Below are 26,990 nucleotides of genomic sequence, written 5' to 3'. Positions count from 1 at the left end.
TCTTATGTAAATCCTCTTAAGTCACATGTTATTGTTTATTGCAACTGTGAAGGTTAGGTGTTCCTAAGCCTTGTGCGTGTGCTTATCTCGGAAGCGCACGCATCTTTGTCTCTCCAATGTGTCTTGTTTTCGTAATACACTAATGGATGAGAAAAGTTCTCTGGACTGATGCGCTGCCGACAACCAATCCACTGCAGGAAAATGCTAATCTCTCCCAGTGGCTAACTACTCTTCATGAAAGAGAGGCAGTTGCATGCTCCGGGGATATCACAGCGTTATCAGAAGCCTGCTGAATTTGGGGATTTTTTTTTTGAATAGTGAATATAAACAGTTCACAAATATACAATTACTTTTTTGACCAGTCAGCTTCCATGCATCTGCAGTGTTTAGATTGTGGCATTGAACTGGTCACAGGTTTCTGAATGATGACCAAGATTCTCCCCAAGCAGAAGACCATAGAATAATTACAAATATAGAACAGCATATCATAATGTGATGTTTTAATGCAAGAATGTCAGCTGTAAAAGGACTTAAGAGTGATAGAAGGTTTATTTAACTTGATTTCCATTCTTTCCATGTTTGCTGAACTATGACTATAGCTGGAGACAAATAAGCCCAAACAGTCTGTGGGGGGGGGGGGGTTGGGGTCTTTTTCAAGGTTCAGGTATCTCTGCAAGGCATGAAATAACTTTAAGGAAGCCAGTAGAGAAAACAAGTTATCTACTGGAAGACAATTTAAGAGACTATGAATAAAAGTATGGACCCATAAAGTATGGCTAAAGGTAAAAAGTGAATTCATCTCAATTGCTAACCATGCAATGGCTCAATATGTTGGTTAGATTCAAATCTAACACACTGATTCAATAAATTATGTTGCTGCTTCCTCCTAGTATACACTACAGTACACTGCTCATGTAGTGATGTTACGTGGGGTCAGTATTTACCTCTTCTGTTGTCACCTCTCTCACAGTGAAGAGTGGACCACTGTCCTCGCCAGAACCAGAAGAAGCACTGTTGAAGGCCAACCTTGGGGAGCCTCCTGATGTGAAAAGAATGGCATTAATCAATTCCCAACGTCAGAAAGAGATCCAAGCACTGCACAGGCAATCACAATCACACACACAAGACACCCACCACTGTCCTGGGAAAAGGGATCTGTTTCTAAAAATGTTTCCTCCATTAATCGTGGGGATTCTTTGTACGCTGCAGGGATCTAGGACAGGAGGAGTTGTGCTGTACACACATTAAAGGCCCCTGAGACAAGTGTTTGCTATCGGGCCAAGTCAATAAAATGCGATTGAATTTGATTGCCAGTGGCTGGCAGAATCCGCTTCAAGACACTGGTACCATCCTATAGAGCTGTGAGTGGATCAGCCCTTTCCTACATCCAGGCCTTGGTTAAACCATACAGTCCAGCATGTGCTCTTTGCTCGGCGTCAGCCAATCGGCTTGCTACTCCCTCACTGCGAGTGGGACCCAGGCACCCCTCAAAAACATGCCTGTTTGCTATCCTGGCTCCTAAATGGTCCAATGAGCTCCCCATTGTTATCAGGACAGCAGAAACTCTGCCTATCTACCGCATGCAAACTGAAAACGCATCGGTTTCAATTGTATCTTGGCAATTTAATTATTGAAAAATAGAAAAAAGTGCAAGAAATAACAGAATAGAAATAAATGAGTGCAAGAGAATGTTGTAAGATGTGCAAGTAAATACAATTAAAATAGAAATATTGCAAGAAGAGTCTATAAACACGTAAATGGAATATCAGCTCAGGTGTGTAATAGTCTTTAGGCCTTTAATGTAGGCCTTTTAACTAATTTATCAAAACTCAATATGGTATAACTTGCTTGAAGTGAATATATCTGCACTTTCCTTGTCGATTTAACACGAGGTCAGTGCAGGACAACTGCTAATGATCTGCTCAATCTGGCCTTATTTAACACATGTGGATGGTAGGTTACTTAACTTAAGAACAGGTTCGTTTTCTCCATCAATGATCAATGGATTCAGACTAGGGTCTGTGAAATATTAACAAGAGGGCGGATTCAAAACAATCCCACTCCCATGGAATAGGGCGGTGTTTGGCAGACGGTGGTGTTTACCTGGCAAGAGTCCAGTAATCTCGAATGGAGATCTGTGGACATCCCTGTCTCACATGAACTTTGGAGTGTCTGAACACTCACTGCACACACGGCAGAGCTGCACTTCTGTTCAGTTTGCACACACTTTAACATTTGAATCTAAAAAGTCTCTCGGTTGTAAAGGGATGGCAGAGCCCAGCGGGATCCTGATCAAAGGGGGGAAAGTCGTGAACGAAGACTGCTCCGTGATCAGCGATGTCTACATAGAGAATGGGAAAATAGTGGAAGTTGGGCTGAACCTCCAGATCCCCGGGGGGGTGAGACTCATCGATGCCACTGGGATGCTGGTGATCCCGGGCGGCATCGACACCCACACCCACATGGAGCTGGAGTTCATGGGCACCAAGGCTGTGGACGACTTCTACATCGGAACCAAGGTGAGGGTTTCACAATGCGTCAGGCGGAGAAGGAGAGGAGGTTCGGAGGCGTCAAGTTAGACCAAGAGACACAGAATGATAACAGAAGTTTGACTAGCCTTCACATTAAGACACTGTAGACCAGGGGTGTCAAACTCAATTTAATCGCAGGCCCCATCAGCATTATGGCTGCACTCAAAGGGCCGGTTGTAACTTATATATATATATATATATAAAATAATGTATTATATTACATTATTGCCTCTGCATTGGATTATTATCAGATAGGGTAATAACTTCATAATTAACTACGTCTGAAAGCAGAAGTCTGGGGCAAATAATTGCAAGTCTCTTCAGTGAGAATGTCACAAAATGATTTCAAAAGAAAAGCTGGAAAAAAAAGTCAAAATCAAAAAAAGGAAGTGACATTTCAAAAATAAGGAAGACACGTTTTTAAAAAAAACTAACATTTAAAAAAAGAGTCAAATTCTGAGAAAAAAGGCATATTTAGAAGAAAAAAAGGCAAATTCTGAGAAAAAAGTCTAATTTGAGATGCATTGTGGGACATGTAGTTTATGGGCAACGTGCTTCATTAAATAGGGAACTATCATGCAAAATGCACTTTTGTACGTCTTTTATACATGAATATGTGTCCCCGGTGTGTCAGGGAACTCACCAAGTGTCAGAAAACACACCCTCTCTATTTTCCTCCATACCCAAATCTCTAAAAACGGGGCTGCAACGGATCTGATAGAGCGAAATGAGGCATGGCTAAAATGCATGATCTGTTTGGTATTTTGAAAAAAACTTCACAGACATGTTTTTTATAGGTATGGCCCTACAATATATCATTCAATTATAGCATGATAGGTCCACTTTAAATCATCATGTAACTGTATAATAAACATATTATATTCTTTGCAAGCTCTTGTGGGGCCACAGAAAATGAAGTCACGGGCCGGATTTGGCCCCCGGGCCTTGAGTTTGAGACCCCTGCTGTAGACAATACTTGGATTCTTTTTATTCTTTCATATTAATGCATCCATGCATATCAGTTCAAACTACCAGCAGTGGTAGAAGAAGGCTGCCCAGATATTTATGCAATTACATTTACTCAAGTACTGTACTTAAGTAACATTTTGATTTGAATGTATTTCAAATGTTTGCTACTTTGTACTTCTACTCCACCACAGTTCAGAGTTAAATCATGTACTTTTACTCCACTACATGTATTTAATCCCTTTAGTTACTTTACAGATGTGGATGAATTATGTGATCATTCAGACTTGAGTTCCACCTGGAGTAAATTCACAAGCTACCCTGCAGTATACAAAGTCATTCAAACTAGCTGCACCTTTACCAGCTTTGAGAACACTTTAATGATCAATCATTATAAAACATATCATATATATTATTCTAAAAGGGACCAATCTGCACAATGACTACTTTTACTGTCGTTACTTTAAGTATATTTAGATGCCAATACTAATGTACTTTGACTTGAGTCACATTTTGAATGCAGGACTTTTTTTTGTTACAGAGTATTCGTACACTCTGGTACTTCTACTTTTACTCAAATATACGATCTGAGTACTTCTCCCACCTCTGGTTGACAGTACAAATCAAAATATGCGCGCGGTCAAAAAATGACTGTATAAAGATGTATAAATATAACATCACTTTAATGTTGCATTTGACAACATAGAGCCAATTGTATTACTTTATATGCTATTGGGTAGTTTAATTTGTAATAATAGCATACACAATAATTGAAGTATTGATTATAGTTTGTTATTAAATGCAGTGGTGTAAAAAGTACAACTATGACTATCAAAATAAAGTTGAAGTATACAGCTCCATAAAATGGAAACACTGAGGTTGCCTTTGTATCCCCAGGGATTAATAAAGTGTAATATTACATGATATTGTATGTGTTATGAATATTTGTATTATTAATCTGAATCTGAAAATTACATAATAATAAAGTGTTCAAATAGTTATAAAAACGGTTGTGCAATACTACCAATGTGCATTTTACACATGTGGAATTTACGCTGTATTTGTTTACAATATATATTACAATTTGTTGAGGTAATCCGCTCTTTCAATACTTTTTTATGTTCACATACTTAAATAGTATAATAATAATTCAAATGTGTAACCCTGGTAATCTTATTGAATTGAATAATTGAACTATAAAGTAACTCTTAATTAAAGGTGGGGTATGTAATTTATTTCAGAAACACTTTTTGTCATATTCCATGGAATGCTCTTAACATCCCGATAGCAATGAATATATTAAATGCTTTGACAATAAAAAACAAATTAATCTGTGGAAGCTGTAGTACTGTAAAAAGCACGACCAATCATTTTAGCCGGCCCGGCTAAAGTAACTGGATGGCCTGCCTGCCTGTCAGCCTTCCATCTGTGCACAAACTTATCTCCTGCCCTCATTGGACATGTGCGCGTTCGTGTGTTGGAGGAGGGGCTCTGTAAGGAAGTGGCAGATTTTTTCCGGCTGTGTATTTTCAAATTCTAGCGCACTCGAGCTGGTTTCTCCAAAATGACCTACCCCACCTCTAATGTGCATAAGTACTTTCCACCATAACATGCTTCAATATCAGACTTTCAACATTGTTGTAAAAATAATTGTACAATGAACTTGGATATCTTAGGAATTAGCATTGTAACAATTTGCTATTAATGGTACACACACAACTTTTACCATTGCTCTCTTAGACTTCATTTGCAGTATTGGTATATTTATTAAATTGTTAGGATTTGATGTGCAGTCTGGTGTTTTATTTTTAAGGTTGCTACCAGAATTGTATTTTAAACTTGTCTGATTTATCTCACATTTAAAGAATAACAGGCTGCACAAACATAATCTGAAAGGTTTGGAAATCTATTGTATATTTTGAACAAAGAAACAAACATATTGCTTTAACCTGGAAAAAGCGCTATATAATCTAAATGTAGCATAATTAATATGTGTATATTATGTTGTCATTAACATGCTGCCATACAAGTGAGCCTTAAAATATACACTAGCCAGACTAGCAAGGCCAGACTTGAAATGTATCAGTGCACTGCCAGATCACCCTGCACACAGACAGTGTGTGTGTGTGTGTCTCAGGGCTATATGTTAATGTTTAGCTCACCTCTGTGGTAATGTGTGTTTCCCCAGGCCGCTCTGGCAGGAGGGACCACCATGATCATGGACTTTGTGATCCCCCAAAGGGGAAAGTCTCTCCTGGAGGCGTATGACTGCTGGAGACAGACTGCTGACCCCAAAGTCTGCTGCGACTACTCGCTGCATGTCGCCGTCACATGGTGGAGTGACCAGGTGATGGAGCACATCATTTTTGTTAAATACAAAGAAATACAAAATAAATCCAGTAAAATTTTAAGATTGTGTAAGTTATTATAATGAGAAAACTTTAAAAAAAAAAAAGTAAGTTAGTTGCCAAAAAAACACAGTATTTCAAAAATAATGAAGAATGACGGAAATAATTAGTTAGAATATCAAAAAATATACAAATAATGAAAGATTTTCTTTAATAATGACCAGTTTATGGAAATAATAAATACATATTGCTAAATAGTGATTTAAAATCTGTAGATAGTGACTAAGTATCTTAGAATAATTACCTACGTTTGCAACATACTGTAGAGACATTTTCTTAAGAAATTAGTTTAAAAATATATTTACTTACTTACCTTGAAATAATGAAGTAAGTATATAAAGAAATGTTGTTATTGTTTTGAGTTACTGTGTCAGTTTTTTTAGATAGTTATGTATCATTTTGATAGACTAAGTCATCATTTGAAAACATTTTCTTTTTCTCTTTAAGTTACTTTTTTTCATCAAATGTGGCAGAAATGGGCTTCCGTACTGAGTGGTACTGTATATAAGCATCAAGGATCCTCATAGCTATTCCTCTGTCTGTCCAAAATCTTTTTATTCCAGGTGAAAAAAGAGATGCAGACGCTGACCAAAGAGAAGGGAGTGAACTCCTTTAAGATGTTCATGGCCTATAAGGACGTGTTCATGCTGGACGACTCTGAGCTGTACGCGGCCTTCTCCCAGTGTAAGGAGATAGGAGCTATAGCTCAGGTGCACGCTGAAAATGGAGACCTGATCGCAGAGGTTAGTATAAGATCAAGTGAAACTCAGTTTATTATCAAGAGTGAATTGGTGGAAACTTATGGTGAGGAAGAGGTTGCTTAAACTGAAGAGCTGCAATATTTGTTTATGCACACATATGTGCTAGAATGTATGTGGCTTTCAGTATTTAACCCCTGACTTTCGGCTGAAGAATATCAGTGACCGTGTTCTTTCCTTTCTAATCTAAAGCAATATGATAAAGCAAATATCCAGAATTTAAAGGTGGGGTATGTAATTTATTTCAGAAACACTTTTTGTTATATTCCAAGGAATGCTCTTAACATCCCGATAGCAATGAATATCTTAAATGCTTTGACAATAAATACATTAAAAAAATGTCGTCTGTGGAAGCCGTAGCACTGTAAAAAGCACGACCAATCATCTGAGCCGGTCCGGCTAAAATAACTGGATGGCCTACCTGATTGTCAGCCTTCCATCTGTGCACAAACTTATCTCGTGCCCTCATTGGTCATGTGCGCGTTCGTGTGTGTTGGAGGAGGGGCTCTGTAAGGAAGAGGCAGATTTTTATGTAGTGTATTTTCAAATTCTAGCGCACTTGAGCTGGTTTCTCCAAAATGATATACCCCACCTTTAACAACAGAAAATATGTGTCATTCTCCTTAGTATGAAAGAGGAACAATAATGCTTGCGTCTGTACAGAAAGAGTCCTAATCGCACATGGCTAGCATGCATGCTACTGTGCTTTTCATCACGTTCTATAACAGGGTATCTGCAGGATTCATAGAGATGAATTTACTACCTTTTACTACCTTTTTTACTACCTCCACAATATTTTTTACTACCAACACGACATCAAGCAGCAGCCCTTTTTGGACTACTAATTATAAGGTATTAGTGTGACACTGTCACACCCGTCATACATATCAGGTACACTAATGTTTAATTGTGATCATTAAGTATTGTCATTGTCAATTGTGTTTTTTTTTGTAGTGTTGAGTTGACCCTTAGCCCTAATAAAGTGAGTAATAACCTTGACACTTCTTAAACACATATCACTTAACAACCATAAATATTAATAATAAAGTGTCACATCACACACACTTACTCACAAACACGCATTCTCTCACAAACACGCATTCTCTCACAAACACACACACACACACACACACACACACACACACACACACACACACACACACACACACACACACACACACACACACACACACACACACACACACACACACACACACAGTTACTGGTGCGTATTAATAATGCGTATTAATGAAAAAAATTGAAAATCAATCAAATAAATAACTTTAATGAACAATATGCTCTGAGGACTACAGCTTTCAAAGATCTGCTTCAATATAACATTCACCATATTTAAACACAATAACGTGTGTGAGGAGTGCATGTATGCACATGTCTGTGGGTGCGCCTTTGTATGGATGTTGTTGTTGTTGCAATCTACATTGTATCTAAGTGAATCATTTAAAACAATAACTGTAGGGGTGTACGTGTGTGTGTTTGTGTGTGCGTGTGCCTGCATTCGTCTGTGGGTGTGCCTGTGTGCAGTTGTTGCAATCTACATTGTATCTAAGAGAAACATTTAAAACAATAACTGTGAGGGGTGTACAGTCACAGAAGTCTCAGTTGTGAGGACTTATCTTCAATTATTTTCTCCAATTTGCAGAGCTCTTCTTTTTTTTCTTTCTGCCTTCTGCGAAGGGTATTGGACTTGATTATCAGTTCAGCCATTTTGGACCCAGCCTTTCCCTCAGCCTGCTCGGCCAACTTGTCCGCGTCCTTTTCCAGTGAGTGACAAACACGGCGAAGTACCTCTTCCTGTCTTCTGAGGTCCAGAAGCTCCTCCCCCACTGCCTTCCTCCTCAGAGCATGGGCAGCACTCTCTCTCTTTTTCTTTTCACTGTCAAGGTACAGTCTGTACTGGGATCTAGCTGATGAGGCAGAGGCAAGGAGCTCCTTTGTGAGGGGCACTTTCAAAACACCACCACAACTGTTGATCCTGTCACAAACTAGTCTCAGTGATTCCAGTGTGCGGTCATGGAGATTGCATGTCTCCACCTCTTTGTTCACTGAAAATCCTCTTTCCACAGTGGCTTGGCCATGGGAAAGAAGGAGGAGACTCTGGCAAAACTGCAGCAAGTCAGGGTAAGGCCTGCTGAGGGTTGTGTAGAAGAACACATCAAGGCGGTCCTTCAGTGGCTTGAAAGCCAGGAAACGTTCATCCCGTCCTTCCACAGAGGTCAACGATTCGAACTGTTGAATGATAACATCACCTACAATATTGACAAAAACATAATCATTAATGACATTTAAGTACATTTCAAAGTAGAACACCCTTAGAACATGGCCTTCATTTGAATGACCTTCCCTGTCCCTAGACATACTGTATTTTTTCTTACCAGCTGGAATGCCACCTGTCAATCTCTTTCCCTGAAGGAATGTCTGCACTACACTCTTCATTTGCTTGATGCACCACTCCGGTTCTTGGTGGATTTGTGTGGGATCAAGGCATGCAATGTGCCTAACCATTGGAACCTTTAGGGGGGATTTGTCTTGCAATTTCATGACAACCTTAACAAGGCACTGCAAACATTCTTTCCTGAAGGTTAGCAGAGAGAGCTCCCCTATCTTGCCTCCTGGTTTGCTCTGAAGGGCCTAACAAATAGAGAACATTAATGTTCATACAAGGATATTTATTTGTCACATATATAGATACTTGTGTAAAACCTGTGGGGAAAAGATGTTGGTTGTCTGCTCTCTGGGTGTGTGTGTGTGTGTGTGTGTGTGTGTGTGTGTGGGTGTGGGTGTGGGTGTGGGTGTGGGTGTGGGTGTGGGTGTGTTTGTGTGGGTGGGTGGGTGGGTGGGTGGGTGGGTGGGGGAGTGATGGGATATGTGAGTATAGTTCAGGATGAGTTCAGGATGCATAAACATTCACTGCTATGATTGGAAATTAAACTATGACAAGTTACACATTTAAAACAATCCTAACAATTTAACCAGAGTGAGAAAGAGGTTTGGTATATCCTCATGGCTGTGGTTCAGTTTAAGCCTCAATGCCAAAGGCCTGGTGGTGAAGACCACTGAAGTTTGAAAGATAACCATTAACAACCACACAATTACGATAGCTATATTGCTTACCACAGAGGTGGTTAAATAATGCCCAATGTTACTCATTCATTTTCTACCCTAATAGTTCGAAGTAACTATTTATTTGTGCCGACAGCACATTTCATGTATGACATTGAAAGTATCTGCAGTAATTACCTTGATGGCAGATTCAGCACCCAGGCCGATGTCCACATTTTTCAGAGCCACCCAGTTCTTCTCCTCAGACACCTGGATTGTGATAAGTTGCAGTGGGCTTCGGTCCTGTATAAGTTCCCTTTTAACAAATCGCCGCAGTAAAGCCTTAAAAGAACAACAAAAACTGTTAGCAATCAAGTCACACCTGTCAACTGATACAGTTTAATCACATTCAAATAAAGACAGTTACTCTACAGGAATTACATTTCTTACCATCAGGAGTTCTTTCAGATCTTTAGCAAAAAAGGGCAGCACAGGCTCGTCGGTCTGATATTTGGTCAGGAAGGGGTTGAAGCTTCGTGCAACTGACAAGAAGAACTGGAGCTTTGGAATTATCAAATTATCATCCCGTGCTGCCAAAATGATATCATATGACGCCGTGTTTGGGTTTGTCACCTTTTTCTTCTGAACAGCATCAACATATGTTAAAAGCACAGGCCAAATGTCGACAGCTCTCTCAGCCACAGGGACATTTTCCACCCATCTGTGGCCACAGAAAGATCGGGGAAAGGTAGAAGATCCTGTGGTGGCGGTGTAATCTTCTCTACGGGCAGGAACATTGTGGAAGATGTAGTGCATAGCTCGCAACAGTTTGTCTACCTGCCATGTTGCGAATCCTGCCTTCATGGCATTGTGGAGGGTGTGCAAGCCACAACTGCCAACACTGATGAGTTGTGCATCCCCATGAAGCTCTGAATGTTCGTTCTGAAGGAGCTTCAGCAGCTTGAAGTTGACATTTGGGCCATCCATACTGACAGACAGCAGGTGTCTCAAGTTGAGTTGTGCAACACATTCCTGTGAATTGTCACAAAAAACAAAGTTTATTGAAAATTTTAATCTGTCCTGTGGTTTTTGGTTATTCATAAAATAGACAATAGATAGACAGTAAATACAGTGCCAGTAAGTATAAGTCAAACGTGTTTCCCCCTTTGTAGTACCAGTATGCATCTTTCAGAAATATTAACCAAATCCTTCATCAAAATGTGACCCTGCAAGGCGAAACCAGTCGCTTTGGTAAAATGTACAAAACTAAGTTATTGTTCTCATATGAACGGCCATAAACTAAGCTTTCCAACGATATGTATATTGAGGCTATTGCTAGAACAATCGTTAAGATAACTGTATCCAAAGTGGCATGGTTCTCCTGTCATGATAATGCTAGAAGAGGAGAAAATCACCTTTTTAAGCGGCGTTGACAAATGGTATGACTGCTAATGTGTTGCATCTTCACCGGGCTTAACAGTCAAAACGTATGTTTTTCCGTGATTTGTCCACGATATGAAATGATATGTAGACTGTATACTGTCAAATTATGCGAAAACATGAAATTCAACATTTTAACCCGGATGTTTGTTTACCGTGGATTTTCTCAAAATAGCATTGAGCGCAAAGCGACTGATATCGCCTTGCAGGGTCACAAAACACACCCGACACACACGTCGTGTAGGCTAAAGCTTAGGCTAACTATGACATAAACATTTTCAAATGGGCATATAACGACAATAAGAAAGAACAAACAAGAAAATATCAACTCACTTTAATGCTTTGCAGCAAGTCTTCAGCCCTTGCATGTCCAAGAAACTGTGACCCAAAATATGAAGACGTCACGCGGTCATCTCTCCAGAACCGAACGTGAATATCCATTTGCTTCTTCTTGGCGGACTGGTTCAGAGACTCGTCAAACATGACAACATATGGCCCAGAAGCATTGATGCTATTTATAAGAAGCTTCTTAAAATGTGGAGCAATGCCAAATCCAAGGATATACGATGTCTTATCTTTGCCACAAACAAAACTTTTGGCTATGTCGGAGTCAGTGAACATGTTTTCGAACAATTCCCCAATGCCCTCATTCGAATTGAATGAATGATGGTTAGCTGCTGTGTTCAGGCACCAGAGAACCTCAGCCCTGAGGGCTGATGTTTGTGGCGGTAACGTCTGCTGTTTGGCTATCGCAGCCGTGGTGGTGCTGGTGGCACTGGTTTGCTGCCGAGGTGGTGCGACTGTTGCTGATAAGTTGGCATGATCTGCCGCGATCTGTGTGGTGCTGCTGCTAGCATCGCAAAACAACGAAATCGGCAGCTGTCCCCCCCTCACCCGAAGCCGCTGCTGGTGTATAGCCGATCCACTGTGGGACTTGATAGCAGTAATGCCGTTCCAGGTAACATTTATAGTTTTTTTGCAGACACTGCAAAATGCTTCACGGTCATTTCCTATGACGGGTTTAAGCCAGTCTTTATATAAGGGGTCATCAACCCATAATTGCGAAAACTTGCACTTCCCCATTTCACACTAAATTTGCTCGAATTTGCTAACATCAGAAAAAGTAGACTGCAACTGTGGCAAAAGGCGGCTCTGCTAACGTCAATTGTTGGAAAAAGGCGGAAAATGTTGTAAGCGTCGCTGATAGGCTATGAAGTCCACACAGGTTACCTCTACGTCATTGCTATCAACTACGCCTCACTCAGGTCCTGTTAGCACCGTATATATTTTTAAACTACGTAGGCTAGATGAAATTCAAACATGCAGACACAAATAATAAGCAAACAATGGAAACTCATTATATATTGAGGCAGAGTTTTAAAAAAATTACTACCAAGTCAAATTGCGTTTGTTACCTTTTACTACCTTTCAAGGGCCTTAATTTGGGTAGATTCTTTTTACTACCTTTTACTACCTTTTACTACCGCGCGGACACCCTGTATAAGGTTAATGTCTAAGCCTATATGTGGACACAATGGTTTAACCATAAAGGAAGCTGGACATGTCCTAAAAAACTATCCTGCAGTTTCATAGAATAGTAGACGTGGCAGATATATTTATATAAAAAAGAATATAGTTATAGATGTGCAAATATTGCATTTTAAAATGTTTAAATTGTGAATAAAGGACATGTTGTATCACTGTTTCCCTGCATGTTACAGATGGTTCAAGGTCCATTGACACTGTGTGTGTCAGCAATGCGACTAGACACATTAATTATGGAGAATGTGGTGAAATTCCAAAAGCAGCTTTTGCTCTGTAGCCGTGTCCACTGCACAAAACCTGAAGTCACCTGAAGACCTTAGCATTTTCCCTTTCATTTTAAGTTTATTATGTCATATCCAAAAATAATACAGTGTAATTAAATGTGCTGGCCCCAGGGCCTACTTTCTACAAAACTAAATGGCCAATTATTTCTCAGAATTCAGTTTTTTAATCAACAATAATTGGCCCTGTCTGAAAATAAATGTCATGACAACAATTCACCACTAGGAGGCAGCAGAGGTCAAAGAAGTGAAACAGGGGTCTCTTGTGCTGGGGATCATGCAGTTTAAAATGAAAGGAACAGTGCTCATTAAAAGATATTTCTGTTAATTTGCCAGTTTAAAAGTCATGGCTAATTCTGCAATATAAGTGTCATGACAGGAAAGACACATTACAGTCAAACAGGAACATCAAATGAGAACACATCAAATAATGTGAATAAATATGATCAGCAACATAAAACAAATCCTAAAACAAAGAATGTTATTGATTAAGTTTTCCTACATTTGGTTGTCTATTATTTACCATGATTTTAGGTTTTTTAAATAACTATAAATTAACAATATGTGTCATAGTCTTTATTAAATGTTGGCAGACTGTTCCATGTGTGAAAAAACTGTCTCTGAATGCAGTGGTCCTCCTGAGTATAACACTATGCCCTCTTGCTGACTAATGCTGTCACTAGGATATGTATTAAGGAGTATTGGCATTTTTTGCTAACCGAACATGTTACATTTGGGGTCCTTTGGGCCCTCATTAGGCCTACATGGCTTGAAAAGCATCTAGATGCCCTGGTCAGCTGTAAAAAACAAACAAATTCAATACAATGGACTTTGATATTCTCTACACCAGTGATTTGTTCCGAATCACAGGTGTATGTGAATGTGAATAACTTTTTGTCAAACAATATATTAGTCTATTCGTAGCACATACCATTTAAAACGTGAAATATTCCCTGAAGTTATTGCTTTATTGTCTTATCCCTAATTTGCACTTCCACAAAGTGTGTGAAGGGACACCACTTTATGCAAAAAAACTAAATAAAATGTTCAATATTATGTCCCCTCTCTGCGTGGACACACGCTGCTGTTGTTCTCCCCCCTCTCCTCTAACCTTTATGCTGTCTTGTTGTTGTTGTCACCCCGCGGGGCCTCTGCAGGGTGCTAAGAAGATGCTGTCTCTGGGCATCACGGGGCCAGAGGGCCACGAGCTGTGTCGGCCGGAGGAGGTGGAGGCCGAGGCCACCCAGAGAGCCATCACCATCGCCCACGCTGTCAACTGCCCACTGTACGTGGTGCACGTGATGAGCAAGTCTGCCGCCAAGGTGGTGTCCAACGCCCGCAGAGAGGGTGAGTGTGGGCTGCTGCCCCCTGCTGGTGGAGGAGGGTGGAGAGGAGGCCCGACACAGCCCTTCAGAGGCCATAACCATAATCATTTTTAATGTTACAATTCTATGTATTTAATATTTCATTAAAAAAACATAACAAGTGTTACTATGATGCGTATAGACATCCTCATAATGAAAGTGATCATAATTGTTCATGTATGCTGGTTACTGTGATGGATCATTGTGTATTATTATTATCCTCGTTTTAATTATGATAAATAGAATATCTTTGATGCATTATAATGTTATTATTAGTCACAAGTGTTCATTGTTTACCTGAGGTAAAGTGAAAAGATTACATTAAATCTATGCAAACATTTTGTAAAGGACATTTTTACCTCACCTAAAGCAACAAATTAGAAGGTACAGAAACTTATTTCACATTCAAATGTATTACTACAGGTATTTTAGTCCATTATAATATAAAACAATTATATTATGATAATAATTATAACCTATTACAGTTATAGAGTTATAACACAATGGAACTTGCAACAACAACAACATTTTATCAGCATTATTATCATTTTTTCAAGCTTTATGAATGTGCATTAGTGTTTATATTTAGAATGATACAGCAAAGGACAGATTATAACATTATATTGTGTATTATATGTATGTTGATAATGCATTTAAGACAAAGTGGTAATGGAACCTTCAATACTTGTATGTTATTTTTATTATTGTGTTTGTCTCTTTTTTTCTGATTACCAAAAGTTAAAGTATTCAGTCTTCACGAGTTTTCTTTTTGTCGTGCTAAAAAAAAGAAGCTTACATGTATAAACATTAAACAATGATATCTAACCCTAACCCGAGTTCCCTCAATATGTTTTTTGGCCATATCTTCCAGGTTGTAAACAGTATAAATAAATAAACTGTGTTTTCTTTCTGCAGGGCGCGTGGTGTTCGGGGAGCCCATCGCAGCTGGACTGGGGACTGACGGTACTCACTGCTGGCACAAAGACTGGGGCCATGCTGCAGGCTTCGTCATGGGGCCCCCCCTCAGACCTGACCCCAGCACCCCAGGGTACCTCATGGACCTGCTGGCCAAGTAGGTGGAGCTGAAAGTGTAACCATCAATGATATCCTCTAAAGATTATTGTGTGTTTGAGCAATTTAGTGTTGTATATGTATTCATTAAGTACAGTTTCTATTCTTTCATTCACCCAAACCTGTATTTATCCTTCAAATGATGCTAGTGATGATCTCACTGTGACGGGGACGGACAACTGCACCTTTTCTGTGTGCCAGAAGGCTCTGGGCAAGGACGACTTCACCAAGATCCCAAACGGAGTGAACGGGGTGGAGGACCGGATGTCTGTCATTTGGGAGAAGGGAGTGGTATGTCATAATGACCTGACTCAGCACTGACTCTTACCTCTTAAACAGCAGAGGTGTGAGCGCCATCAAGTGCCATCAACAGCTGCTATCGCATGAAATAGGGAAGCTCGAGAGGTATCGTTTTCAAAAGTATGTCATTCCATGGGGCCCTTGATATGCTGACACAACAGTGGGCAGGGGTCTTGTACATTTTTGAATTCCTAGTGGACCATGAATATACATTTTTATGTTAAGAACGCTTACTCTTTTAATATGGACACTAATTATTTGTATTCAGTATTGCTCTATTTATATTTTAATAGGAGTGAAATATATGTATAGTATGAGTTTTCCACGGTAGAAACAGACCGGGTAATAAACTCTGAGAGCTGCAGATCGCTGCAGAAAGCAGGCTCTGCATTTTCTCAAAAGTGTTTCAGCCCGGCTGCCCCAAGGCCACTGTGAAGATTAACAACACTCCGCAGTGCTTACAAATCACAAATGAGATGATATTTTGGCAGAAATTAGTTGTTTGCTGCTGCAGTTAAGCACTAACCTTTTGCCTGCTAATTCTGTATTTTGTTGTCATATGCTGTGGCCCCCTTTCTCAAAGCGGCTCCTGTGTGCGTTTCCTCCATCAGCACAGCGGCAAAATGGACGAGAATCGATTTGTAGCCGTCACCAGCAGCAACGCAGCAAAAATCTTCAACTTCTACCCGCAGAAAGGCCGTATCGCCAAGAACTCGGATGCTGACGTGGTTATTTGGAACCCTAAGATGAAGAGGTGAGGGGCCGACTCCAGTTAATCAGCAGTGTGGGAGAAAGCTTTTCAAATGGAAAAGGAAAAGAAAACACTGTGTGTGTACATTTCTACATGCCCTGATGCACATTCTGAACACATCTCTCTTTTGGGGTTTTTCCCTTTCCTGTATATGGTCTGCAAAGGCTAACATCCTTAATGACAGAGTTACATCACTATGCAAACAGAGCAATGCATTCACAATGACATCACTATGTTACACTCGCACTTCTACTGGCGTGCGCATTGAGCGTGATAGGCTAAAAACAAAGACCTTTTTGAACATTAAAGGATGAAAACATGTCACAGTAGAGGCACTAAATACAAATATGAAGCTGAAAATGAGCCTAATATGGCCCCTTTAAATACTTTAAACACCGCTGCTGCAGCGGCGCTGCAGAATACTTGAAAGTGTTTAAATAAAAAAATGATACCATTTCTAAAGTTTAGCGGTACTGTATAGCATGCATGCTTTATGCACAGGCACTAAAAGCAAAGTGATGTATCTTTCATCTTGTGCCACCTCAACACAGTAACCTGCCGTAGCGTAAGCTAATCATGCTCTATCCAGACGGCAGAGCATGTCATCACATATCCTCAGCTGCAAATGAAAGCATAACACTATTTACATATGAATCAGAGTCATCAGTCAGTAAAGAGAAATGTTACATTCGTTACCATTTTAGGTTATTATTTTTAGGAAGCGGAGCTCAGCATCAGTGGGATGATGCAGATGGGTGATGTTGAGGATGTTAAAGATGACGAATATTTCATGTGGGAGTTAAACCAATTTTCATAGTAGCATTAAGGCTATTTTCAGGAACCAGTTCACAATATCATGAGGCTTTTTATAAACATGAATCATGTGATTGTGTTTTTGCTATTATTCTAACAAAGTCCCGTATATGGAACTGAGGACAGTATGCGTTCCAGTAGATTTTAGCACATTAAGTCTTATGTAACCCAGAATGCACTGCTCTGTTTGCTGCAGAATCTGGGCTGACTGAGCCCCTCAGGGAAGCAACTGAAAAGAACACATTTAATTCTGTTTAGTTTCCTGTCAATTAATTCACCGGTAACATTGGAAAAGTGTTTCAAAATCTATTTGTTTTAGTTCTGATGTTCCCTGTCTGTCCCTCTGTTTGTTTGTGTTTTCTGTGTTTACCCGTATGCATGTCTGCCGATGTTATACTGCGTTTCAAGCATGAGAGCGCCTCATGTTTCATTGCTGCAGTCGTGAATTCATCTGTGAAACTTAACGTAATTAATCGCCCCTCAGCACAAGTGTCGCTCCATAACATCCGGGACCACGGGCCACGCACAGTTGCATAACCAGAAACGCCTAGGAAGTTCACTCAATTGCCTTGTGTCTCGTAATTGGGCATGCTGGAATAATGAGGACACATCTTGTTTTTGTCAGTGCACACTAGGCAAGGTTTCTGGCTTTACACATCAACAGGAAATGTGAATGGGGGGAAAGCGGGCTCTCTTGAAGTGGCTGAGTCAGTTATTTCGCTGCTGATGCAGTCTTTTCACTCAGATATGATTTATTTGTTAGACATCATCAATCTTTGCTGTGCAAAGCGTTTGATTATTTTTAATATGAAGGGCTGTAATTGGCTCTCCCTCTTAGAGTGTTTTTCCACATTTTCCTGAAAGCCCTTCAACCACCCTAATAAGAAGGTGCATACTTGTACTAATGTTACCAAGTGCATGCAGTGTTGAAAGTACTATACGTAGGTTTTGTACCTTTATGAATTAAGGTTATATTAAAGCTCAAACAGTACCTCACTGAGATCAGATAAGATAATATAAGATGTCTTTGCAGCAACTGCATTAAGGTTGAAACACAGGACAGATATCATTTCACAAAAGTATAAAAACAATAATAAAGAATTGTAGTGAACATTTACAGGTTTTTACACACATACAGATATGGATAATTCTGGATATGTTAAATATACAGTATATACATGTAATTTTGCAATTGTGGTCAGATCATGTGCATTATGTCATAAGTACATAAACTGCAGGTTGTTTGGTCTTTGAAGACATTTTGAGATTATATTTTATTTGTTTATCATTTCAGCTGTGTTAATGTATATGGCATATGTTTTGGAAATGATGTGAGTTATTACAGTATATTTAAAGTTCAAACTCAGCCGATATTATAAGTCAAAAATAATGTTTCATAAGACGGGTTGCTCATAGTGATAAAGACAGATAAATATCAACTAATTTTGCGGCTCAAGAGAGTGTTTTTGTGTCTTTCAGCTATTTGTTTTGGGTATAGTAATGTTATAGTTGTAGTCAGTGGTCAAGTTGTAAAAAAAAGCCAGGGGGGATGGTGGATCTGCATGTCCCCCCCCCGGAGATTAAAAACAAAAACTAACCTGCAATTCAGGGTAGTTGAGTAGACTGGATATATGTTTGGTGCTGACTGCCTTAAGGGCCCTTAATTTGATCTGATGACAGCGCATTTGGTGGGAGACCAACGTTGTACCCTTTTGATTAGTGTTTAAGCACAAAGATAATTATTATATTCTATTACTGTAAAACAACTTGCATGCTATGGATATATTACGTGTCAGATACTCCTGTCATTGATCTTGACCAAGGCACCTCAGAATTAGAGTTGGTCCCATGGCTACCACTGCTCCTACATAGTTAGGGTAAATGCAGAGGACACATTTTCCCACTGGGTGCAAGTGCAACTTCAACTTCAACTTCACAATACCTATAAATCTACTGGGAATTCATCCATTAAATGTTGAAACAAAACCTCACAAAACATTGAACATGAATCCTCTCTAGTCAAGTCCATTTTAATTCAAGTGCAAGAACATGGATTAAACAAATATACTATTTACAAAATCTGAAAATAATACATATAATATGATATACAAATACAAATAAACAGTTTTATTCAATGGCTACCAACCCAATTCTCCCCTATACTGTAGTATCTCATAGGATCTTCCAAAGAGTTTCATAATCATGTTTTTTAATGACAACTTTCCGGGCTCTTGCTCTCAGATCATTAGCCAAGCTACGACTTTGAAGCCAAGACTTGACATAAACTTCTGGTTTGAACATTTGTAGTGGAGGGCCAACACACTTGATGAAAAGCAAGGCTGACATACTGTTTACCTCTAGCGTGCTTCTAGTTGTGGTTAAAATGTTCATCTGACTGAACCCACGCTCACACTCAGCTGTGGAGATGACCAGTGTGTTCACTGCTTGAAGGAGGGGTTTTAGCTCTTCTGGTGCTTGTGGTGTCATTTCATCAACAGTTTTGAGTTTCACCATATCAACATATTCCCTCATTCCTCTCTGAATTTGTCTGCCATCATCAAGCTTGAAAAAGGAGCAGAGTTCCTGTATTTCCTTTTCGGCATAACGAACACCACACACATCTGGCCAGTTTGATGGCTGCAGCACTTTGACATTGTCAAGAAAGCTCTGGTACTCTTCTTTGCTTCTCTGTTTTCCAGGCAGTGATCCCATTCTTGTCTCAATTTTAGCAGCCAAAGCATGAAAAAAATTTGGGTGGTTTATTTCTCTGCTGTGTCTTAAATTATTTGTTAGTGGCACCCCTTTGAATAGCTTCAAGGCGATTGCAGTCTGAGCCACTTCTGCCGCTGGTCCAGGCTGCTCTGCCATGGACTTCAACACACGGACCTGCCGACTGAGTATTGCTACAGCCTTGGGGAGCGTCATGTTTCTGTCTTGAAGAGAGAGAGAGAATTCAGACAACTCTTCTAAAGCATCATACATGATTCCAAGATTGTGCACAAAGGTGACATTAGAAAGGCGATCTATTAAACCACTGAACATGCATTTCTCTGTTGAACTTCTTTTAGGATCAACTGAGGCATTGGAAAAGTGCTTGTGGATTGCAGGGTACTGCTGCCATACAGCTTTAATGGTCCTGTAACTGGATGCCACCCATCTAGTGCTGAGAATTCTCCCTATGTTCAGACACTGTAAAGCAAGTTCCTCACAACATTCAGTGAGCTCACGGCGGTTTTTGGCCGATGCATGATAGAGACTGTACACTTTGTCAAAGAAAAACTGGAAGTCATTCGTCCCTACAGTTTCTTCAACAGCATCTCCAACACTCAGCTCAAGACGGTGGTTCATGCAGTGCCACACCATTACGTTTGGAAACTTTTCTACGATTTTGGTTGCAACACCTGCTTTACTTCCAAGCATTACAGAAGCTCCATCTGATGCAAAGCAAACAAAGCGTTCACTCAGAATAGCTTCAGAGAAGCCATGATGTGACAGATCTTTCATTAGAGCTTGATAGATTTCACCTGCATTGGTAGCAGAAAGCTCAACTAGATCCAAGAAGAATGTTAGGGGCTCTTCACTCATCCCTAAGCTCGCTCTAATATAAATGATCAATACTGATTTTTTACTGTCAGTTGTAGCTTCATCTATCATAACAGAAAGTTTGAAGGACCTTTCCAACTACTCTCTTTCGCATTTCATTTGCTATGTGTTGGCTTATTGTTGCACAGGAATAGTCTGAATGTAAAGTTCTTCCCATGTCTAGTCCATTCAAGACTTGCAGATCAATATCGGACGGTAGATCTGTGAAAGGCCTTCCAGATTTCACAATCTTGTAAACTGTACGAAATACCCTATCAGTAGTTAAGAAGTGATCCCTTTGCATTTCAGAAGTCAATGTTTCCAATGTCTTTTCTTTTGCTTTTTCCATGGTTTTCTCAGCTGCTTGGTGATAGTCTGACATTTTATGCTTGTGTATTTTCCTACGAAGAGACTGCAGCTGTGCTGCTCGGTTTGTACCATAGGCTGTAACCTTAACGTTGGACCACTCCTCAGCAATATGCAACTGGCTGCTCCCACCTGTATTTGGCCCAACCACTTTCATTTTCTGGCAGGTTAGGCAGCCAAGTTTTTTGCTTTGACATATTAGCCATGGATAATACTTTTTTTTCTCCCTGAACTTGGTAGATGTCCAGCATTCAGGGATATCTTGCTCATTATCTCCCTGGTTATTTTGGTCAGAATCATCGACACTATCTCGCCCTGCTTCTGCCTCCTCCTCTCTTCTTTTTTCTACCACAAAAACCTAAAATCTATGTTAAAACCCCACTTGGTAAGATACATTTCCCCTCTTCGAAAAAGAAAAGTGTCTATTTAGAATTATCAAACCTGTTCCTTCTCCAGCTCTAGGCTCCTCTGCTTCTGCCTCCTCCTCTCTTCTTTTTTCTACCACAAAAACATAAAATCTGTTAAAACCCCCCCTTGGTAGGATTAGCTACATTTCCCCCTCTTCGAAAAAGAAAAGTGTCTATTTAGAAATATCAAACCTGTTCCTTCTCCAGCTCTAGTCTCCTCTGCTCTCCTTCCTGCTTCCTCGCCATGATTATCCTCTATATGAAGAAAACAACGGCATTATGGTTTTGTTAGAATGAGCAGACAGTGAAGTAGGCCTACTGTCAAGTTGTGTTTTTTTTTCATATACAATAAGAGCGATGACATTCAACCACCAGAAGCCACTATCACACGATTCGGAGGCATGCATCACATTTAAAGCTTTTTAAGTAATACATTTTGGTCGCTCACAGTGACTAAAGGTGCAATTTTCACACTTAATTTATATTATATGATCTCACTAAAATGAATGGAAAGCTTATCAAACAAAGTGCTTAAATCACTAGTGGATACATGATCATCGAATTGATACACAAAATCAGCCTAAAGATCCTCCAGGAACCTTAATTCAAATGGGTTCTTTCGGAACCAGTTTTCATACTGAAGAATCCCAAACTTGGACTATCTACCATCCTTAACTGAACTTCACCGGCTGTTTCAGGAACCGTCAACGACACCTGTTCTTCTCTGTGTTCTTCTGCCCCTGTCGTCTCTGCTTGTACACTAGCTTGCTCTGCCTCATCCTAAATTACATTTAACTTTTTTCCCCGACTGAACATCTCTAGGCTAGTTAAGTGTGTTGCTTATGCGGCCGCCTAAGCAGTAAAGAGCTGTGGGAAACCCTGCGAGATATTCCATGTGAAAAAGAAATCAAATCTGACATTAACTTTGTGAATATAAGAAAGGTCTAACCTGACGTTGGTTACTATAGCAGCTAGTACTAGCTGCCTGGCGTTAGGCTAGTTAACAAGAAAAAAAACGTAAGCTCCCAAACTATAACTCTGTTGTTATCGCCTCTGTCCAGAGATTACACATTTGGTGACATATCAAAAGTATTCTTGACTTACCTTCAGTGGTACTTTTTGTCCTCTTAAAGCCGAAGTAGTCCCTCAGGTCAAGCTGTCCTTGTCGCTTACTGGCCATGATGCTTGCACAGGCTGCGCTGCTATCGTTGACGCTGACTGACTTGACATCAATTTCGTGATCGTGATATGTGCACGAGCCCCTCGTCAACAGTATTTTAGCGGCTAAAATAATGTGGACGAGGGGCACGTGACGTGAACATATAAAATGTAGAATGTTGAAAATTAAACATTGGCAATATTTCCACATTAATTGATCAAATAACAGGGGATGGGAAGGGGGACAAGGGGGATGGTTTTGACCATTTTAATACCTAAGGGGGATGCCATCCCCCCCCCATCCCCCCTCAACTCGACTACTGGTTGTAGTTCACTCTAAAACACTCTTGGCTTTGTTTTCAGCTGGCAGCTGTTCACAGCGGAATAGCTCTTAAATCAGACTGTATGCTGCTACCTGCCTAGCACCAGATGGCACACAGATACACACATTTTCTAAATTTGTAATATGAAAGTGTTATGTTTATGGCTCTTTCTTTCCCTACACGCAGATCACGCAGACTGCGTGGGGCCTCATCTTACGGAGGGGGCTTCATGTTATGCGCTTGTGTGGCGCAATTCATCTAATGCATAAATGCGCCACAATTCGGTGCTCTGCAGTTACCCCGCTGCGAGGCTCCGGCGAACTATCAGTTCACGAGCGTGCTCCCCCCTCCCCCCCATCAACGCTCGCGCGACACATAAGGTGGGCCTCATGAAACACCTTTGCGTGGGGCCACAAGTTGGCCTGGGGCAGCCTTGGCTGTAATTGCAGGATATTCGTTTGTCAAGGTGGAGCCTTCTGAACTACCTTGCTGGATTTAGATTGCGTCACAGTTTATTTTCTAACAATGCATCTCTAAAGCTAATTATATGTCTTTTATGAGAAATCTCTATGTGCAAAAATAACTTGTAAATATAGCTATCAGACATTTCTTGTGAGATGTCAAATGTAGTTGATTAAAATATGCCATATACATTCACATTGAGTGCTTTTAGATTAATAATTTAAATCATTTTTATAATTTCTTCCAATAAAATATTTAGCAGCCTTGCTATATATTTTATTGGGTGATTGGGTTTGACCTTTCTTTTGCAAAACTGATCTATCTTCAACATCCCACTTCATTCTTTACAGCAAATAGAGCATCACAAGAGCCCAAGTTATACATATTACATTGTATGGCTTGTTGCTGTGAAGTAAGTGAGCTGCAGTAACTCCATGCTGTGTATAAGTACCTTGGCCTGATTCAATCAGTTTCAGATTATAACCGAATGCATTACACAATACGTTTCTGTTCTTTTTAGCCTGGCATTCAGAAAGCATGCAAGTTCTAAAATAAGTTTCATTACAATGTATTTGTATCTTTGTGATTGTAGGAAGATATCAGCCAAAACACACCACCAGGCTGTAGACTACAACATCTTTGAGGGCATGGAGTGCCACGGCGTCGCCGTCCTCACCATCTCCAGAGGCAGGGTGGTGTATGAGGATGGGCAGCTGCAGGTGTCCCCAGGGACCGGAAGATTCATCCCCAGGAAACCCTTCTCTGAGTTTGTTTACAAAAGAATCAAGCAAAGGGACCAGGTCAGTCAAGTCTCAAGTGTAACACAATATTCATAAGGATAAAACAACACTTCAGTTAGTAAAATGTGAAAGTCTGTGCTAACTTAACGACGAACCATCAGAGAACTCTCACTCTACATTTCCCCTTAGCTGTACAGGGCATTTTAGCACCTTTTGGATCATTGTTTAGCTTTTCCAGCAAACTCACTAAATTACAGCTACAGCAGGCAGATGTTTTGAGTGAAATAACCACTTCAAATATCACTTTTCACTATCTGCCTAGCACCAAGCCTCGTTTTTTTGCAGGTATACACCTGTCAAGGAAATAATCAGGCACATAACACCCTGCGAAAACCTATAACTTGACAATGTTGCAAATGATACACACCCAATATAAAAATGTTAATGTTTGCTTTAGATCAGGGATTAGATCATTGGACCATTGAATTAATCAACTTGAACACATTGTGTTGCAATTAAGAGTCTGTGTAAAGCAGTGAGAAAGACAGCAGAGAAGTCTAAACAGGAAGCTGCATTTGGTGAAAACAAATGTAAAATATTTAACTAACTTAAAGTAATAGATTAATCCATTAAATAGCTCAAATCTAGCACTTATCGAACAAGTGTAAACATGCCAAACAAACCTAAACATTGACAGTTGAATTGTATGAACAATTATTGTATCAGTGTTAAATTATATCAAGTTAATGTTTTTATATCGTTTTTTCTTTCTTTTTTACTTTGGAACAGAGCCAGGCTAGCTGTGATGTTGTTTGTCAGCTAAGCTAAGCTAGCTGCTTGCTAGCAGTATCATCATATTATATCGAACGTGACATCATCCTTTCCATTCAACTTTCAGTTCTCCAAACTTTTAAAGGTGACATGTCATGCTTTTCCGGTTATTACCCGTCCCCTTGTGTGTTATGAATGTTTTTCTGCATGTAAACGGTCTGCAGAGTCAAAACCCTAAAAGTACACCCTGTAGCGAGTAAAACTCTAATATAGAAAATACCTCCCCAAAACGCCTCGTTGGTGAAAAGTCATCATCCATTTGATTCTTCCGTGTACGTGGTTACGAAAGCACGTACGGGAGCTGCAGCGAGCCGTTTAGTGGAGAAAGTGAATACTGCTGAATACACATACTTTACAGAGATGCTGTATGCGAAACCAATGTGAGTTTGGAAAATTAAAAAAAAAGTATTTTTCTATTTTAGTATACCTCAACAATGGAATTATGATCAGTGGAAATGGCCATGACACCTCTCCTTTAAGGCAATACTGAATGAGTCAATGAGGCAGAGATCTCCACAAAAAACACTCTAAAAATAGCATGGGTTAATTATATGTAGGCTACTTGTGTTCATAAAGTTAGCATCTACAGGATATGAAACATTGAGCAAACAGGGGGGCTGCTTAGGTGTAAAGCATCTTTAATAGGTCTGAAATTCAAATATATCTTTGAAATTGAAGCATCCGGATCGAAATAAAGTTTTCCCTAAAGGTCACTTTACCTTTCTTTCTGCCTGCAGGTGGGGACGCCTACAGCTGTGATCAGAGAGCCGTATAAAGGGGAAGTCATTTCTCTGTGAACAACAGGCCGAGAGAGGCTGTGTCTGCAGTGCAATCCAGAAGATACCAAAGTCAAAACTACAGAATGCTGCCTCACTGAAGATTAAACTGCTCAGAGATTTCTGCACTTTTAACAGACACAAGATATTACTACATGTCATACATGCATTTTCCAACCATTAACATAGCATTTGTAACAGCCCATTTTTTTTTAAGTCCACTTTGATCAACACTTGGGTCAATGTTCTGTTGGCAAATATTATATTTCATATATTTGTTTTAAAGCTTATCTGTGCTCAGTACACAGTTGCTGCTGCAATTATATTTGCTCTAACTTACAATATGCAATAAAGTAATTGAAAAATATAAAATATAACTGATTCATAATTTCATGGTTAGAAACACTGTTGTGATAGAAAAGATCCTTCATTACTTTTTAACGCTGTTTGTGGCAGTTGAAAATCAGACTGTTTTTGTGAATGAGCCACCGTTTGTTTCTCCTTATTTTCCCAATGTTCCTCTTCTCTGGTAACAGGACTGATGATTCTCAGCCAAAAGCATCCATGCCTTTGATGAAATATTCATTAGATGCAGTGGCATGCGTGAAAGTATAAAGATTTACTTTGTTGACCCAGATTGGCATTTTATTTGCATATTCAGCAGGATGGCACATTTTCATCTTTGCTCCATCTATGCCCATGTATGGACTGTATTCATTCTTTCCCATGGTTTAGAAAAAAGGTCTGTGCTGTCACCGTGCATCATGCGGCGGCCTCCTATTGGGCTGGCATGCTGGCGTGGTATTATGCCACAGGGCCCGCTGAGACATAATGTGAGCTTATCAGGTTGCCACACGGGTCAGTGGCGGCGCGTGAGTCACAGAAGGCTTACTCATCCTTGAGCCGCACCACTTCCTTCCTCTTGCCTCTGACGGTGGAAGGACTGCGGTGGTGTGGGAATGTACCATCCAGACTGACTGTCTGAAAACGCTCCCCACTGGATACTATTAAATAACTAAACTGCTGAAAGTTTACACATATTCTGCAGACTGAAACA

General features: G+C 40.0%; 2 protein-coding genes across 2 annotated transcripts; one reads left to right on the top strand and one right to left on the bottom strand.

The window, feature by feature from the left end:
• The first annotated feature begins 2,141 nt into the window (after positions 1 to 2,141).
• Positions 2,142 to 26,568, top strand: dpys (dihydropyrimidinase). Its single transcript, XM_079641477.1, has 9 exons — positions 2,142 to 2,519; positions 5,686 to 5,844; positions 6,469 to 6,648; positions 14,147 to 14,336; positions 15,269 to 15,425; positions 15,574 to 15,715; positions 16,336 to 16,478; positions 24,179 to 24,386; positions 25,895 to 26,568. The coding sequence occupies exons 1-9, from the start codon at positions 2,157 to 2,159 to the stop codon at positions 25,952 to 25,954; spliced, it is 1,602 nt and encodes a 533-aa protein (XP_079497603.1). The 5' UTR covers positions 2,142 to 2,156; the 3' UTR covers positions 25,955 to 26,568.
• LOC307013877 (uncharacterized protein) lies at positions 7,933 to 12,664 on the bottom strand. The gene is made up of 5 exons (XM_079641476.1): positions 11,497 to 12,664; positions 10,174 to 10,755; positions 9,922 to 10,065; positions 9,057 to 9,312; positions 7,933 to 8,930 (listed from the first exon to the last, which is right to left on the bottom strand). The coding sequence occupies exons 1-5, from the start codon at positions 12,244 to 12,246 to the stop codon at positions 8,269 to 8,271; spliced, it is 2,394 nt and encodes a 797-aa protein (XP_079497602.1). The 5' UTR covers positions 12,247 to 12,664; the 3' UTR covers positions 7,933 to 8,268.
• Positions 26,569 to 26,990: the final 422 nt, after the last annotated feature.

This window comes from Notothenia rossii, assembly GCF_949606895.1.
Source record: "Notothenia rossii genome assembly, chromosome: 7".
Taxonomy (NCBI): domain Eukaryota; kingdom Metazoa; phylum Chordata; class Actinopteri; order Perciformes; family Nototheniidae; genus Notothenia; species Notothenia rossii.
The sequence above is the reverse complement of the archived record's forward strand: the minus strand, read 5'-3'. Positions and strand labels throughout refer to the sequence as shown.

Bases quoted from the DNA above. Each gene is read 5' to 3' on its own strand.
- dpys (XM_079641477.1), top strand. From the start codon at position 2,157: ATGAACTTTGGAGTGTCTGAACACTCACTGCACACACGGCAGAGCTGC. The intron at 15,426-15,573 runs GTAGGTGGAGCT...AAATGATGCTAG, and splicing joins CTCATGGACCTGCTGGCCAA to TGATGATCTCACTGTGACGG. The intron at 15,716-16,335 runs GTATGTCATAAT...TTCCTCCATCAG, and splicing joins TCATTTGGGAGAAGGGAGTG to CACAGCGGCAAAATGGACGA.
- LOC307013877 (XM_079641476.1), bottom strand. From the start codon at position 12,246: ATGGGGAAGTGCAAGTTTTCGCAATTATGGGTTGATGACCCCTTATAT. The intron at 10,756-11,496 runs GTGAGTTGATAT...GACAATTCACAG, and splicing joins ACTTGCTGCAAAGCATTAAA to GAATGTGTTGCACAACTCAA. The intron at 8,931-9,056 runs GTAAGAAAAAAT...TCAATATTGTAG, and splicing joins GACAGGTGGCATTCCAGCTG to GTGATGTTATCATTCAACAG.